Source organism: Vigna unguiculata, chromosome 7, assembly GCF_004118075.2.
Source record: "Vigna unguiculata cultivar IT97K-499-35 chromosome 7, ASM411807v1, whole genome shotgun sequence".
In the NCBI taxonomy this organism is placed as follows: domain Eukaryota; kingdom Viridiplantae; phylum Streptophyta; class Magnoliopsida; order Fabales; family Fabaceae; genus Vigna; species Vigna unguiculata.
This window is the reverse complement of record NC_040285.1, coordinates 14,163,373-14,182,216: the sequence shown is the minus strand read 5'-3', so window position 1 is coordinate 14,182,216 and position 18,844 is coordinate 14,163,373. Positions and strand designations below refer to the sequence as shown.

Below are 18,844 nucleotides of genomic sequence, written 5' to 3'. Positions count from 1 at the left end.
TTAGATTTAATTAAATAAAACATAATTATTTAAAATATTATTATAGTATAATTATTAAATTTTTTCTCCTATGTATGCTCTAAATATACTAATATTTAAAAAATTAAAATTTAAAAATATTTTTAATATTAGAAATATTTTAGAAAAATATACTGATACTTCTAACATTGATATTTAAATCTAAAATGTTTTATATTTTAATTAATATATGAAACAGAATAAGAATATAAAATGTTTTAGATTTAAATAAAAATTTTAGAAATATTAGTATCTTTTTTTCTAAAACATTTAATAATCATATTCTAATAATATTTTAAATAATTATATTGTATTTAATAATTAAATATAAGAATTAAATTATATATTTAATTAAGTCTAGTAATAATTGAGTTTCAAAATAATTAATAAAAATGTCAATTTAAAAATAATATTATTATAATATTTATATAAAAATTAAATTTTGTCAAGTTAGAATGATCAAAATTATTTAATTTAAAAAAAATGAGATTGTATTGAACAAAATAACGAATATAGAATATAGAGACTAAATTGAACAAAAAGAAATAATACAACAATAAACTGACACATGACTCTGACATTGACACGTGATACAATACTGCTAATTTGACATGTGAACAATTTTATTGAATTGAAAAAATTAAAAATTAAAAAAAAAAGTGACACGTAACATGCACCGTTTACATGATTAAGTATTTAAACACCGTTAACACAAAATACCAAATTGGTAAAGTTTACAATCAAATAGAACTCTTAACAAAAATAGGAACCAAATTAAATAAACGCAACAAAAATGAAGAAAAAAAAATATCTAAGCCTTCATTTTTCCTAATAGCAATGTTGAAGCTTATAATTAGACATTGTTATCAATATTTTACGTAAAAGATTAATATAGTTACCATCGATTAATATGTCAATACTGTTGTCAAGTGTAAAAAATTTATATTCAAATAGAGGAAATAAAAATGAATTTAAGTCAATAACATGATAACGAAGGAATCATTTTAATACACTAATTTCTTTGTGGTAGATAACAAAGTAAGGTATGTTTGATTTGATAAAATGCTTTGGAAGGTACAAGGAAAGAAGGTCAGAGAAGCCTTGAAGAAGCTTCTGAAGATGGGTCACTTTCCAAATCTCAAGACATGAGTTCCTTCGAGCCAATTGAATCAGCTATGAAGAAAATGAGGTTTCAATTTGGTCATGGTCGTGATATATACTAATACCATCACAATGCTTCAAAGTCTTAAAACCCGGATAACACAACGTTCTCTTGTCTTTGAACTCACGTAATTTTTTTGTGCAATGTCTGGTTTAAATAGGCCACACCTTGTGTTGGTCTTGAACTGTATATTTATGACCCTATATTCCATTTCAGTTATTGGAGTAACCATTCTCAAATTATCAAAAATTTTAATTATTAGGTATCTTCTATCTTATCAAGAAAAGGTTCTTAACTAAAAAAGTGACATGAAGTATTTATGTCCAGTATTATATTAATTAATATAAAATAAATATTCCAAATAAAAAGGTTGAGCTAAATTCCATTTTGCTATAGCCAATTTTTTAATTAAAAGTTTGGTTTAATCCTATGTAAATATCTAACTAACACTAAAAAAATAATTGTTTTTAATTAGAATTACACTTAGTGTTTATGAGATTTTTAATCCCCACTTGTTTATTGTGGTTGATCATTTCTTCAAAAGAGTTAGTTGCTAATAGATTATTTGGAGTTTCTAGTAACCCCAGAATTAACGCAACTTTACCAGCGGTTTAGAAAACTTCCGGTACTGTTCGGAGTTTGAAACTCTCGTTACTCTCTGAATTTTAAACATCGTTACTCTGAGATTTGAAACATCGATACTGCCTATAATTTAAAATCCTGTTCCTAACAAACTCCATTATCTCCACCATCAGGTTTAAATAATTTTTATTTGTTTCATATTTTTTAATAATACATATATCCTGAAATAAAAGAAAAATTATAAAAAATAAAAATTTTAAATTTTTAGTATTTATAATTTGTATATATCATTCATAAAAGATTCATAAAAAGAATAAAGAACAAAGTTTACAATTTTATTATTGTGTAAATGATAAAGTATAAAAATTAAAATTAGTCAATCATTATAATTTTATTTGTTCTAAATCAGAAAAAAAAGACATGATAAAAAGATTAAAAAAATATTATTCTAATGTTGTATTTGATATTGATAATTTATTTTTCTTCGTTAAAAACACTTCTTTAATCAATCAGATACAGTTGATATATACAAAACAATAATAATTTTATAACTTTCTAAATAATGATATAAAATATATATTAAATTTTCCAAATAATATATCAAACATATAATAATTTAAATCTATCGGTGATGCGTGATACTAAAATTATAAACTATTATGTTCAATAAACTTGTGTTTAACGGAGACTGACAGTGTATATGAATTTCTGTTATATTACAATCTATTTTGTTAAATTTGTTAGTTTGTATATAGTCTGAAGTGGCTTTCCTGCTCTTTATGTTACCCTCTTCTTTAGTTTTTATATCTTCTAGTTCCATATGTTATACTCATTGAACTTTGACGAATAAGATAAAGAATTTTCTTTCTAATTCCTTGACAAATTCAAGATTACTTTCCATCACAAATTAATGCTCCTATACTTTTTTTTTAATCAAAATCTAACATTATTTTAATAAAAAAAAACTATGTGTATTTATTCTTGCGAAAACAAATAAGGAATATTAAATAACACAAATAATGTCTTACCTCAACCTTTGATCTCTCGAGCTGGCTCCTTCTCGGCTTGCACAGGTCATCTTCTAATATAAGCGGTTTGGACTCTTAAGGGCTTACTTGCGGAAGGGCTCCAACGATCAAGTCAGCAAAAAAGTTTTCAAAAGTCAAATATCAGATTAGGGAATTAATTAATGAAAAGCATACCTTTAATTGTTGGGATCCACTCGTACTTATAGAATCATTAAATGATTTTGCCCCTTCTTGTGGGCTGAGCCTTCTTTGAGTAAATTTGGGCCAATACCCAGATTCTCTATGGGCCTGAGTTGAACCCAAGTTCTAAATGTCTACAAGAGACTTGTATTTAAAGTTAACAGTCTTATATTCAACATGATACTTTATAGTAGACGACCTAGACCGCTATGTAAAACTTGTTTAAAAGATTACACATACACTATTATTTGTGAGGCTATACCTACCTGGTTTTGGCAGCATATTATCCAAATATGCCCAGATATAATACAGTATTCTTAAAAACGCAATCCATTCTCATAAAATTTCATTCAGATTATGCAATCAATATTCAAAATATTTGATGCAGAAAATATAATTTTAAAAACTCTAAGTAACACTGATAATTACTATTAGGATAAAGATAGTTTAACCCATATTTTTTTATCCACTTTTAATCCACTCCTTCAATTACCATTAAATTATCTATTTTAATTTTTTTAAATAATATAATATAATGATCTAATAGTTAGTAGGTTAAAAATGAATAAAAAAAAAGGATAATGATTCAATAACTACCGAAATTTGACTCTTATGTTACTCCCTGACTTAGAAAGTAATTTTTAATTTTTTTTCACTTGCAAAAGAGAGTATGTCACGTGAGGGAAAGAGAAGTTAATTAATGTTAACTTTTTCAAGTCGTGAAAGTGAATGGAAATGGCCAAAAGCGATTTTGGAAAAAAATCATTCGCAGATCATTGAGAATGGTGTTGAAATCCTTCCAAACTTCACTGTGCCTACGAAATCTATATTTTCCTCCATGCGAAATCCACGGTGTTGGTCTTCTTCCTTGGAAAATCTCCACACTCCCTATGAAAGCCACCATCTTTGTTCCATTCCGTGAGAGAAGAGAAATGCAAAAAGGAAAACGAGTGGGAAAAGACAAATATGGGAGACGCAGAATAGTCACAAGCATAGAAAAAAAGGGTATGTCGTGTAGGGTTAGCTAGAAGTGGTGAAGATGAAAGTGTGAGGAAGAAGACCCCATTTTTTCGAAATCCCCTTTGGAAGTTTTTTCGTTACCATTAAACCCTAAGGGAATGGTGTACAAGTTTAGCACCCTAGCACCATACCCCATTTGATATTGATGTGCAAAAAGTAATGGGCAGGTTACCATGTAATACATCCAGGGTCACCCATTAATGCAATCACTATTATCATGTGTGAGGGGGGGCAATTGGGCACTTGTGGGCCAATTATTCCATAGGAATTTTTCTTATGAATAAATATACCTTCCATACATATTTTTGAGGTATTCCTAGACAATATAAATGTTTTAGTTGTGGACTTCCTTACAATAGAGTAGTGTGAAAAATGTTCAAGGTAGGTCACCACTTAATAAGTCAATGGTCACCAATAATTCCATGCAGAATTTATAATATATATATATAAGTTGGATTTCGTGGACCAATTATCTCACAACAATTTTTATTAGGTTCAATATACGTTGTAGACATGCTTTGAAGGTTATGTGAGTCACTATGAATGTTGTACAAGTTTAGCACCTTAATCGCAGAACCCATTTGATATTGATGTGCAAAAAGTAATGGGTAGGTCACTACGTAATACATCAGGGATGACCAATTAATACAACCAGTTATCACGTGTGGGAGTTGTGGGTCAATTATTTCACACGAATTTCTCTGAGGAGTAAATATACCTTCCATACATGTTATTAAGGTCTTCCTAGATAGTAAACATGTTTTAGTTGTGAACTTCCTTACAACAGAGCAATGGTGAAATGGGTATGCAAAATGTTCAAGGCAGGTCACCACTTAATAAGCCAGTGGTCACCAGTTATTCCATACAGAATTGATACATATATAAGCTGGATTTCATGGACTAATTATCTCGCAACAATTTTTATTAGGTTCAATATACATTGCAAACATGCTTTGAAGGTCATGTGAGTAATTGTGAATAGTCTAGGAGTTTAGCACCCTAACTGCATACCCCATTTGATATTGATGTACAAAAAGTGATGGTCAAGTCACTAAGTAATACATCATGAGTGACCAGTTAATACAACCACAATTATCACGTGTGTTAGGTGGGAGTTGTTCCATGTAGATATATATATATATATATATGTATATATATATATATACATATATATATATACATATACATATACATATATATGTATATGTATATATATATATATACATATACATATACATATATATGTATATACATATATATGTATATATACATATATATATATATATATATGTATATATATATATATACACATATATATTGTGTGTGTGTGAGTGAGAGAGAGAGCTGGATTTCGTGGACCAATTATCTCGCAACAATTTTTATTAGGTTCAATATTCGTTGTAGACATGCTTAATGTCATGTAGTCACTGTGAATGGTGTACAAGTTTAGTGTCGTAACCACAAACCCCATTTGATATTAATGTGCAAAAAGTAATGGACAAGTCAACATGTAATACATCAAGGGTGACCAGTTAATGCAACTACTGTTATCATGTGTGTGAGCTGGGGAGTTGTGGGCCAATTTTTCCACACCAATTTCTCTTATAAGTATATTTTAGTGAGTGGAGTCAATTTTGGTGGAGCCTTTGGTGGGAATATAAATAAAAAAAAGAATCAAAATGGAACACGATATCCACCACACTACATCCTAGAGTCTCCTCTTTCTTGGCCTTTGAAAATCTGCACTTCTTTGTCTCATAACTAGAGCTGAAGAGGGAGATCTACTGCTGGGTTTGGATCTTTTAGGAATAAAGAACGAAACTTTGAAGAAATCTTTTGAGTTTCAGTGGATTTCGTAGACACGATGGATCCAACATCATTTTCAATGGTCTGGGAATGATTTTTTTTCAAAATCGCTTTTAACCATTTCCATTCACTTTCACAACTTAAAAAAGTTAACATTAATTAAAAAAATTAAAAATTAAAAATTACTTTTCATGTCAGAAAGTAACGTAATAATCATTGGTAGTCTTTGAATCATTATCCTAAAAAAAATGAGTTAAAGTGTAATTATCATTACTATTATCACACGTCTTGCTCTTAAAAAAAACACAAGCCCGTGTGTACGGACGGATATGATACCGAAAGGAGAAGTCTTGGTTTTTGTTGTCATTGAAAAGCGTGTATTTGTTTATCCTCTTCTGTCCCTACGCACTTCTGTCGTCGTCTTTGACTCTGCCAGCCACCTTCCAAAGTTCGGAATCTTGACTGCCTAATACAGAACCACTTGAATTAAAAAATGCATTGTTTGACTGAACCAGTGATTTTATTTTTTAATTTTACAAATTACAATATAACATTAATTCAATAAATAAATAGAGTATGAAATAAAAGTGACAGCAGCATCCTTTGGGCATTCATGATAACACACCCAAAGATCAGAATGGCCGTGTTCTCCTGCATGCTAATTATCTTTCTTTGTTTTCCGTTTCTAAAATTTATATCTGTAGCCACCGCCCAGAAGCACGTATGTGATAACGGCAAGGGCAACTACACGGCCAACAGCACCTACAGCACCAACCTCAACAACCTTTTATCCACTCTCTATTCCAACACCCAAATCAACTACGGTTTCTACAACTTTTCATATGCCCATAACACTGACACGGTAAACGCCATAGGACTCTGTAGAGGCGATGTTGAGTCAGACAAGTGCCGCAGCTGCCTCAAAAACTCCACACTCGACATAAAACAGAGATGTCCAAACCAGAAAAAGGCAATTATGTGGTCCGATCTATGCATGCTACGATACTCTAACGAAACAATGTTCCATAAAATGGAAACTTTTCCTGGTTATTACTGGTGGAACTTAGAAAATGTAACGGAACCGGATCAGTTCAGCCAAGTGCTCGGGAACTTAATGAAGACCCTAAGAGGCATAGCTGCATCAGGTGACTCCCGTCGTAAGTATGCTGCGGCAGAAAATTCAACAAATTTTCAAAACGTATACGGTGCTGTGCAGTGCACCCCTGATTTGTCTCACCAACAATGTAATCAATGCTTAGAGGGGGCTATCTCGGAGATCCCAACCTGCTGCAATGGCAAGGTAGGTGGTAGAGTTCTTAGACCAAGTTGTAATATTAGATTCGAAACTTACAGCTTCTACGGAACTCCAACAACATTAGACCCGGTTCCAGAGTCACCTCCTCCATCCACCAATACCATTTCCTCACAAGGTACTTCTTTTTCTTCTCAATTTTCCATTTCACCCAAACAAACACCAACCCAAATGTCTTACCCGGTAGAGGATTTTTGTTTTTTCTGCAGAAAGTGGCAACACAACAATAATTGTCATTGCCGTAGTTGTGCCTACTGTTGTTGTCGTTGTTGTTTTGCTCATCTGTCTCTTCCTATGTTTAAGGAGGAGGAAGGCAAGGAAAAATCTTGCAGGCAAGTCTTGTGATATTTTTTTTTTGTTCAGACAAACAAACCCGAATGCAACCACCGGTGTATTGTTTGTTATTCGAACATATTCGAAAAACTAACTAGTTTAAATCCATTTCCCAGGTGAAGTTAAAGAACAAGATGATGAAGATGAGGATGAAATTAAAATTGCTGACTCATTGCATTTCAGCTTTGACACGATACGAGTTGCTACCGAGGACTTCTCTGATTCTAAAAAACTTGGACAAGGTGGATTTGGAGCTGTTTACCGGGTATGTAACCCTGTTGATTCAGACACACATCGTCAAAACATGCTATAATTAACCACAGTTAGCAAATTATTTACTATACCTGACAGAGATATATTTTCAGGGTAGACTCCCCAATGGACAGATAATTGCAGTGAAAAGGTTGTCAAGAGATTCTGGGCAAGGAGATACGGAATTTAAGAATGAAGTGCTTTTAGTGGTGAAGCTTCAACACCGGAATTTAGTTAGGCTACTGGGTTTCTGTTTGGAAGGAAGAGAAAGACTACTCATCTATGAATTTGTTCCCAACAAAAGCCTTGATTATTTCATATTTGGTACCTTTCATATATATAATTACACTGCTGCTCTATATTTCACTTCTTGCTCACAAACCTAATTATTCGTGGAGTTGAAACTGTTGGCCGCTATATGTGCAGATCCAGCCGTGAAGGCACAGTTGGATTGGGAAAAGCGCTACAAAATCATTAGAGGTATTGCTCGAGGTCTTCTCTACCTTCACGAAGATTCTCAGCTACGAATTATCCATCGAGATCTCAAAGCAAGCAACATTCTCTTAGACGAAGAGATGAATCCTAAGATAGCAGATTTTGGCATGGCAAGACTTGTTTTAATGGATCAAACTCAAGTAAACACAAATAGAATTGTTGGAACCTAGTAAGTATCAGAATATGTTATAGCTTGTTGATGGTTGAGAGTTCAATTTCAATAATTTTCACCAAATCATGAATTTGTAACTCTTTAAAGAGTTTTAGCCTTAGGCAATTGTTAGAATCTATCTGTTTCATATGGCTGAGTAATAACTCAAAAACTTTTAACAGTAATTCATTAGAAATTGAAACACAAGGAAATTAATAATCTTGTCCATATTGGTGTGTAGTGGATACATGGCACCGGAGTATGCAATGCATGGACAGTTTTCAGTGAAATCGGATGTGTACAGTTTCGGTGTACTGATTCTTGAGATTGTAAGCGGCCAGAAAAACAGTGGAATTAGTAATGGGGAGAGTATGGAGGATCTATTAAGCTTCGTAAGTCTTTGTTTTGTCACTGTTGATTACATGCTCAAAAATTGTTAATGTAGAAGTAAATGAATGATCTGATAACAAATTTTGCAGGCTTGGAGAAACTGGAAGGAGGGGAAGGCTGTAAATATTGTAGATCCATCACTTAATAGCAGTTCACGCAATGAAATGTTAAGATGCTTGCATATTGGTTTACTATGTGTTCAAGAAAATTTAGTAGACAGACCAACCATGGCTAGCATTATACTCATGCTTAATAGCCATTCTCTGAGTCTCCCTATTCCTGCAGAACCAGCATTTTACTTTAACAACAGAACTAGAAGCTTTCCAGAGATGCAGTCATGGGAGTATAATTCAAGGGGAACAGGATCACGTGAAGCGATACTTAAATCAGCTCAGGAATCAGAAAATGAAGCTTCAATTACTGAGTTATACCCTCGCTAAATGTTGATAATATTCATCATCAACGTTTCTTGTCTTAAACAATAATACAATTTTTCCTAGAGTGCAAAATCTTCGTTAAATACATCTAATCCTTTGCCTCACAGGACTAAAACAATTGATGTCACTTATCATCATCTTTGTTTATTAATGATTTTCTTGTAGTTCAATCAACTTGTATCTTTAATTAATATGCAATTTTGTTATTAATTATTGATGTAGTTACGAAATGCTCTCTCAAATATCCCAAAATATCCCTCTTAATAAGAATATGATAGTTTGCTTTGTAAAGTTATTCATGGGTAGAATGTTTTTGAGAGATCAAATTGATAGGTCGGTCCTTTTCAATGTTGTACTTTTTAATAATTTGATGTTCGATATTGTGATACGTCTGTGTAATAATTTCCTATGTGGTCGTGAGATAATGATATGATTTAAATATGGGAATATAGTAACACAATCAAGCAAGAATAAAATATTTCTTATAAAACTAAATAATACAAAGATGAAAGTGTTAAATCTCACCTTCATTAAAGATAAGAAAGTTTATAATTGAATACACAGTTGAATTAAGTTTAAATTTTATTTTTTATAAAATTTATTTGAAGTTTACTTCAAAATATGTTTGAAAACGTTTTAGGAGAAGTGATTTAACTTAATGGAAAAATTGATTTTGGTTAATAAAAAATTAGAAGGAATTGATTTTGTTTGATGTGAATTTATTATTTTCAATTGATTTTAAATATTGATTTTGAGTGTTTTTAAATAATTTATTAACATGAATTGATTTTAAAAATTGATCGGGATGTTTTGAAAGTGATTTATTGGAGTTTATATATGTTACTCTCTTTGGGAAGATTTATTCTTAGGCTTATCTTTCAAAGTTAACTTACACTAAAGTCTAAAGTCTCTTTTAAGAATAAGTGTATTTTTCTTTTTGCATACAACTTGCCGTTTAGCATGACTTTTAGATAGAAAAATAATAGGCTAAAAAATTATCAATTTAGGTAAAAAAAAATACTACTTTGTTATTTTATTTTAGTTAGAAAATATAAAATTAATTTATTTTAATTATATTTATGAAAATTTTATAAAATTTGTCAATTTTTTTTTTCAAAATATAAATTTTCTTTTAGATACTGCGAAAATAATTTTATCAATAATAAACAATAACTTCATAGAAATTAATATTTTTATGACATTCATAAACAAAAGTCGGAAAATGCTGCTTTCCTGTCCATCATCTGTCCGCGGCTAATTCATTCATAATTGACCATTGAAAATTCAACACAACATCATTATCACTGATGGAGATAGGTCTGACATAAAACTATTATTTAAGCAAAAAAATCACCCACTTCTTTGCTCTTAGTATATTCTAAACTCATCGTAGCGTAATTTCCTTCCTCTTCAAGTCATTTTCATAACCATGTAAAGAATGTTAAATAAATAAACTATCAGTTTTAATAATTTAAAATAAAAGTAAAAGAAACTTAAAAATATGTAGATACTTATTATCTCCGTGATCATATTGATTAAAAAAATTAAATATTAGTTATATTCATATTCAATCACCGTAAACATTCTTTATCAAAATCATAAAAAATTGAATAATATTCTTAAAGCTTTTGTTTATCATCTATTTCACTTTTGGTATTGTTTATTAGCATATTAATATAATATTTTTAACAAAACTAACTTTTACGTTATGTTTGTATTGAATAAATTACTGTTTATGCATATGCAAGAGCGATTGTGTAATTTGTTTGTTTCAATGAATTTGGGGTGAAATGTGAGTGACGGAATAACCCTTCTCAAATATCACTCTCGCAAAAGTGAGGAGAATGCAAGGGAAAACCATTCAAATTGATGAAATTATGTGGCCCTCATAATTTGATATATCTTGTTTTTTACTTTTTACTGTAAGAGGAGCTAGATTCCCTAGAGAGATTCCTGTCCTGACTAGGGATGTCAAAAAAATCCGTACCCGTGAATATCCGCGGATAAAATCCGAAATAAATAGAAAATGGATATTAAAAATGGATACCCGCTACCCGTGGGTATGGGTATTTTTGATACCCGCATGTTAACGGGGCGGGTACGGATATCATAGTATCCGTACCCGTGGATACCCGTACCCGCTAAACTTTAATTCAGAAAAATTATTACCCCACAAATGAGTCAAAACATTATGAATCTTCATTATATTAGTAAAAACTTTAATTCAGAAAAAGTATATATATATATATATATATATATATATATATATATATATATTAGTAAAAACATTATGAGTCTTCATTCAATAATGGTGGTCAGATTCTTACCCCACAAATGAGTAAATTACTTCCATATACTGTAGAGGCATTGATGTGTCTTTAAGACTGGTTATGGACCAATATGGAAGGTAATGAAATTAACATTTTTACTTAGTATTTTAATTAAGTGATTGTTATAAATTTTTACTGAACTCCTTATGTTTTAAGGCTCTTCTAGATTAAAATTGGACAACATGAAACTTTATACAATGTTGCAAGGGGTGGATATTGATTAAGTTAGTAATTTCTTTAATATTTTATTCAAAAATAAACTACAATATAAATTGGTAGTGATTTTTTATTTGTTTGTTTTTTAAGAATCAATCGGAGAAAGGGAACTAGTCGATCCAAACAATAATTATGGTTAAATAATTATTTTTTAAAATATTTTTGTAAATATCCGCGGGTACCCGTGGATACCCGCGGATATGAAAAAAATAGACGGGTACCCGCATAACGGATACCCGACGGATATGGGTACGGGTACGGGGCGAATATTTATTTAGCGGGTAGGGTACGGGGGAACTACTACCCGTACCCTACCCGCCCCGTTGACATCCCTAGTCCTGACCTTCAATTTTATGTAACTATTAAAATATAACTATAAAAATTACAATTAAATCAAACTATTATTATTAATAACGCTAAGTTTCGTTTTCCATCAATTTCTTATATAGGAATTTTTAAGATACTTTCCATGTAAGAGTTATATAGCAAGAATCATAAACTTAATACCTAAATTTTATAAGAAGCTTTTGTTAAATTAAAGTCATGCAATATAAAATTTGTGATGGTATATTTTAATACTAAAATTTTTGTGTTTTAAATTTTAAAATTGAAATATGAATAGAAATTTACAAAAATGTATTTTATAAGACACATATCTTAGAGTAAAAATTTCAAAATTTATTTTGAAATAATATATAATGAATAAAGTAAAATAAAATAATATAGCTATTGGAGATGGACGTACATGTGAAAAAAATATTACTCCATTGCTTTGTTTTGTTTTTAATATATATTCTTTCACACTGGCGGAAGAAAATGGACTTAATTTATTGACCTGAATTGACTTGGAAATATAATGTAAACTAGAGCGCCACCAAACCTGACTAAAGTTGACCAAGAATACTAACCCCACAAATTCTTGTATCAATAAATATAATTTATATATCACAATTTCCAATTTCTTAATTTAAAAGGGGTGAATTAAAAGTGGATTAAAATATTATTATTCTCTAATTTGGATTTTTTGTTATTTTATCATTTCTTTTTTAGATTTTAAAATTATTAATTTGAATTATTTTATGATTTTCTTTTTAAATTTTTAATTTGCATTAATTTACTAATCATCTACTATTGAAGCTGAAATTATTTTTTAAATATTAAATGTTATGTTAGATTTACGAAATTATACAATTTCAACTAGTATGTACACGCTATATTTTGTTTATTTCATGATGAGTTCCTAACTACTACCAAGGATGGAGGTACATGACACATATTTAAAGAGAATAAAAATGTTTAGAAGGGGAGTCTCTTCACCTTCTTTTGATTTAGTTTTATGTTGACTTGATTTTGGTTGACTTGTTGGTCATAATTGACTTGACTTAAGTTGACATGTTGACTCTTTGATTGTTTTGTTTTGTAGGAAAAAGCTAAACCCAACTTGGAGGAGGTTAACACATGCTAGGAGTCTCTTTGGAAGATTGGAGAGCCATTTTTACCTTCTCTTGTAGAAGGTCAAAGGTGCCACATGTGAAGGCTTGGAGACATGGTTAGGGTTGTCTCTTTTTCAAGACACCTCATTTAGATCTAGTTTCTCATATTATAAGTAGAATAAAATATATATTCATGTAAATTAAAACCATTACCTCCATTACCTATAACATGTACAGTTCACACTCTACTCGACTCACATCCTACATGTGGTCGTTGAGCGATCTCCTTTAGTAGAGGGATATGAAGAGACTTCAAAAATAACTAGTTGTACCAAGTTTAGTGAAAAATGGCTTCTAAGAGTGAAAATTGTGTTTCATGCCCCGTAAATGCTTTGAAAAAGTTTCAATATGATGAAATATGTAGGATAAATGCCTATAACTATCCAACAATCACAGATTCACGAAATTGTTAGGAATAGTCCAAGTGTGAATAAAAAAGTCTCACATTGGATAGAAGAGATAAAGTTAAACACTATATAAGAATAAAGACTCATAACGTCATTGTCTTAAGGTTTTGAGGTTAAAGTGGTGTCAAATGTCTTATATGTGTAAGACTAATGTCATATAACCATATAGAATCACAATCTCTTAATAACTATAACCATAACCCATATATGAATATATATATATATATATATATATATATATATATATATATATATATATATATATATATATAAACCCATATATGAAAATCTCTCAATGACTCACCCTTGAAAGGAGATTTTGGGAATAGTCCAAGTGTGAGTCAAAAAGTCTCACATTAGATATAATAGACAAAGTTAAATACTATATAAGAATAAAGACCCATAATACCATTGTCTTAAGGTTTTAGGATTAAAAGTGGTATCAAATGTCTTATATGTATAAAACTAAAGTCATATAACCATATAAGACTATAATCTTTCGATGACTATAACCATAACACATATATGAAATAAATATATATAGCCCATAAGAAATCACTATCCAAACCATACTTTCAAGTAAGAAAACTAAGTCAATTATGCATATCTTTGTGTAATCATGGGTCTGAATGTGTAGTAATGCATAAACACGTAATCTTATCATTTAGACATAATTAATACGATGATAATGAGTTAATAAAACGGAAAATTCACCTAAAGAACTAATGCAAAATAAATTTTCTAATTGTAGCTAGTCTAGATAGCCTAAAATGCAGTGCATGGATGTGACATACTTACAATTGTTACAAAAATCAATAACACACGTAACTTATAAAACATCGTGATAGTACTTGAAATTTATTAAATGAAGATTGGTCATTTGAAGATAGAAAATAATACACATATCATATGGCTTTTGTGAAGAGTGCTTCCGAACAACTAATGTCATTAAAACCTCTTATAATATTGGTTTCACCAAACATCTTAATATAGCCATGATAATGAACCTAAGTAGCAGGACAATTGTTGATCGTATCAAATAAAGAAATTATCAGTGAAACTGGTTAGGGAGACGATAAGAAACAAATCGCTCAAAGAGAACATAAAAGTTGCATTGTTGCCCAACTGTCACTGTCGCTCAACTCTCGTTCAACTCCAAAGACAATGGCTCAAAGCATTATAATCGAAATAATCTATCATAATTACAAGACCAGGGAAAAGATTCAAAACAAGATCACCAATCTCAAAGCAAAATTACTCAAATTGGTGATGGAGGTGAAAGGGAAGAAACCTGCAAGTAACCGCTCTGAGTAATTGATCTTGTTCTCAAAAGCAATCAGAAGAGTATTGAAGCAAATGAAGATGGAGTTGAAGGAGAAGTAATGAGTTCTGAAATTAAGATGGAGACGAAGCTTTTACTTATAACATAGTGATGAATGCTATGAATGACAATGAGGATCAATAAGCAATGAACATTGAAGATTTTCGGCAAAGAAAAGATTGGCCAAAATGAAAATATGCAAAAGAAGCATAATTATATTTGCTTGCTAAACGAAAGGTTTTTGGACGTATAGTTCGCACACCTGAAGTTGTGAAACCTGTTGGGTACATATGGATTTTTGCGCAAAAATCAAATTAAGAATGATGAAATTGTTAGATACAAAGCACAATTGGTTGCTCAAAGTTGTTCACAAAACCTTGTAATGATTTGTGAAAAAAACAAATTCACTAGTATTAGATGCAACATCATTGCAATATTCGATTATCCTAGTTGCACAACAAGGTTTGCATTTACATCTAATGGATGATGTTACAACCTACTCGTACGGTTCTTTTGAGAATCATATTTATATGAAAATCCTTGAAGGATTTTATTTGCCCAACAAGACAAATTCTAAAGAGGGTTATTCAATAAAATTGAACATGCTCTTTTATTGATTAAAGCAATCAGGACGTGTATGGCATAACTGTCTTATTGAGTACTTATTAAAAGAAGAATATAGAAATGGTCCTATTTGTTCTTGTATTTATATGAAAAGATCCAAAAATAAATCTGCCATAATTATTGTTTATGTAGATGACATAAACATCATTGGAACTCCTAATGAGCTCACAAAGGCAATTGATTACTCAAAGAAATAATTTGAGATGAATGATCTTTGAAGGACAAAGTCTTATTTGAAATTAAAAAATTGAGTATTTAAATAAAGATGTTATTAAGGTGCATGATAGTTCACAACACTAGGGAATGAGAGGAGCTTCTTCCTCACATAGAGTTTGCATACAATAGGGTTGTTCACTCTACCACCTCCCACTCTCCCTTTGAAATAGTGCATGGCTTTAACCCTTTAACCCCTCTAGATCTTCTTCCCCTTCCCACTCATGAGGCATGGACATGCCAAGATGGGCAAGCAAAAGCTAATATGATCCAAGACTTGCATGCTTAAGTCAAGGACACCATTGAAAGGAAGGTAAAGAAGTATCAAGAGGTGGGAAACAAAGGAAGGAAGGAAGTCCTTTTCAAGGAAGGGGATTGGGTGTGGCTTCATTTGAGGAAGGAAAGATTTCCTACTCAAAGGAAGTCCAAAATTCTTCCAAGAGGGGATGAATCTTTTGGCCGAGAATCCTTGGCATTTATCTACACTTGGAGGTAAGAAAGCTAAGCATGAGCAAAGCAAGGAGAGTGTGATGGTGGCATGGAGCGTGTGACATTGGTAAGAAGAGTGTGACATGCCACTTGGCGTCATCAAGGCTCATCTCCTAATCACACGACCTCCAATCAAGCTTCTCCTCCAAGCTACATTCTTATTACATCTTTGTTGCATCTTTATTTCATTTAGCCGACCATGTTGCCTATAAATGGGGTCATTCTACTCTTATAATGGTTACTCTTGAATTGCTAATAGATTCTAGTGTTGAGATCACTCCACCTTTCTATTAATTTGAGAGCACACATCGCTATCCTTCTCCAACATTTCCTCTAGCCACCTTCCATTTCAAAGTTCCATTTCTACTCTTTATCTTCATCAATCTTCCATTGTCGAGATTTTACAGCACCTTCTCCCCCATTTTCGCTGCATTGCTATGGATCTCCTTCCACTTCTACTCCAAGGAGCTCCATCACTTCCTAGACCTATCCATGTGCACCTATGTTGACCTACCTTCTAGAATATGCTAGGTTTATTTTGTAATCCTCCTACATTGTTGTTTTGCTAAGAGGCCCTTAGACTCTTCTATTTAAGGGGACTTCTAACACTTGTAAAGGGGTTGAACATTTTAAGGAATTTATACACTTTGTGTTTCAACCTTTTTGTGAGAGCATTCCTCCTTAGGGAGTGGATTTCTTTCAAGCCTTATCTTGCCTTGGCAAGTGGCGGCATACACCATTCATCTTCAAGGTTGCCATGGCTTCTTCTAGCCTAGCCTTGTAGTGGTGTGATCGCTCCATCCATTCCATTTTCCTTGCTTTTCATTTTAATTTTCTCCCCTTCTTTGTTTCGGTTTTCACTATTGAATGCGTTTCCTTTTGATTTTTCAATTATAATCAATCCATTCTTCTCTTCTCTAGAACCTTGGAAAGGAACCTTCACATCTAGATAACTTGCTATCTTAATGTCCAATGGGGATTTCCTTGGTTTTCTTAATCAATCATCACCATATTCATTAATCTTATAAAAGGAACAAGATAATCCTACATCACTTATCATACAAGAATTTCCCCTTTGTTCAAGTCAAGAAGAAGATATTATTGAACCCTTGTAGGTTATCAAAATCAATAGACCGATGATTTGTTAAAATTGGAATGATGGGGAACTAAACCAAGCATAGACGTCAGAGATTGAGAAAAATAACAAAAAAAATCTAGAACAGGAGAGAGGATGAAGATAGAAAATTCACTTACCAAGGAGATAGAATAGGGAGACACAACGGTGAGAGATGTTGAATAAAAGAGAAGAATCGATGAAGGGGTGTGTGGGTGTTTTCCTTAAGAGGAAGAAGGACGAAACCTTAACCCCTCCTTTTTAGCCAATTCCAGCATCCACACAATGTTCAACGCGTCTTTAACGAAAGAGAAAAGGCAAAGAACTTGTTCCCAGTAAAAAAAAAAAAAACTTGAAGAGGTTTCGATGGTGAGAGATGAGAGACACGGAGGTGGAACAAATGAAAAGGGTTGGCTTGAAACCTTAATTGCAAATGCACCTCTTCGGCTCTGGACTACACCAGTCAATGCAAATGCCACGTCATAGAGGTTAAAAAAATTGAAAATTGAAAATCAAAATGTCACATAATGGTGATATGTAGACAGGTTAAAAAATGGTTAAATTTAGTGGGTTAAAGTATCATTTTCCTTCTAACTATAGGAAGAGAAGGATTCATTTTAGAAATACATGTATAAATATGTGGTGACCGATTGAAATCATCTTAATAAATTATTATAGTAAAATGATATTTTGACAATTAAATTTTGAAACTTTCTTTCACAATCTAAAATAGTATCTTCTAAATAGTTTTGAAATATAAAAAAATAAAAAAATAAAAAATCAATTAAAAAACATCAAGTCAATTTGAAGATAAAAATATTAAAATTTAGTTATTAAAATCATTTTTTATTACTATAACACAAAAACCCGTTAGGCTCATGAAAGCTCAAGTACCCGTATGGCTGAGTAAATTATTATAACACAAACACGAAAATCCATAAGGACAATTCAGACATGTCCCGTACAAAATGGTGGTGCTGGTAGAAAATAGGGGTTGCAGAAAGCAATATGTAGTGTCACCATATTGACCAATAAGATCAGCTTCCCAGACAATAATACTAATTTACTCATGTCACCATACTTTTTATTTTAGTTTTGAATTTCACTATTGTAGATTTGATAAAATGATATATGTTGACAGTATTACTGCTGAATATAAAAACAAATTAATTATTGTTTTTACTAAATTTATACAGAGTATTTCTAAAATTGAATACGAAACACTCAAAAGTTAAATTGTTGTGTCCTAGTAAAAAAAATTCCAAATTCTAAAGAAAAATAAAAACAAAATTCACTTAGAAAAGATTTAATTTTCTTAGTTACTATTTCATTTATATATTTTACAATTCATCGGTTTAACTCTTAAAAATCTTATATTCCATCTCAGAAACACTTGGTATCAATATCATGAGAGTAATTACAGAAACAAGAAGCATCAAATAAATCTAATCCAGACAAAACTAAAATCTAG

At 31.2% G+C, this 18,844-nt stretch overlaps 1 protein-coding gene across 1 annotated transcript; it reads left to right on the top strand.

Moving 5' to 3' along the window:
- Positions 1–6,386: 6,386 nt before the first annotated feature.
- LOC114191896 (putative receptor-like protein kinase At4g00960) lies at positions 6,387–9,461 on the top strand. Its single transcript, XM_028081343.1, has 7 exons — positions 6,387–7,226; positions 7,318–7,440; positions 7,558–7,706; positions 7,807–8,017; positions 8,120–8,357; positions 8,581–8,731; positions 8,819–9,461. The coding sequence occupies exons 1-7, from the start codon at positions 6,410–6,412 to the stop codon at positions 9,167–9,169; spliced, it is 2,040 nt and encodes a 679-aa protein (XP_027937144.1). The 5' UTR covers positions 6,387–6,409; the 3' UTR covers positions 9,170–9,461.
- Positions 9,462–18,844: the final 9,383 nt, after the last annotated feature.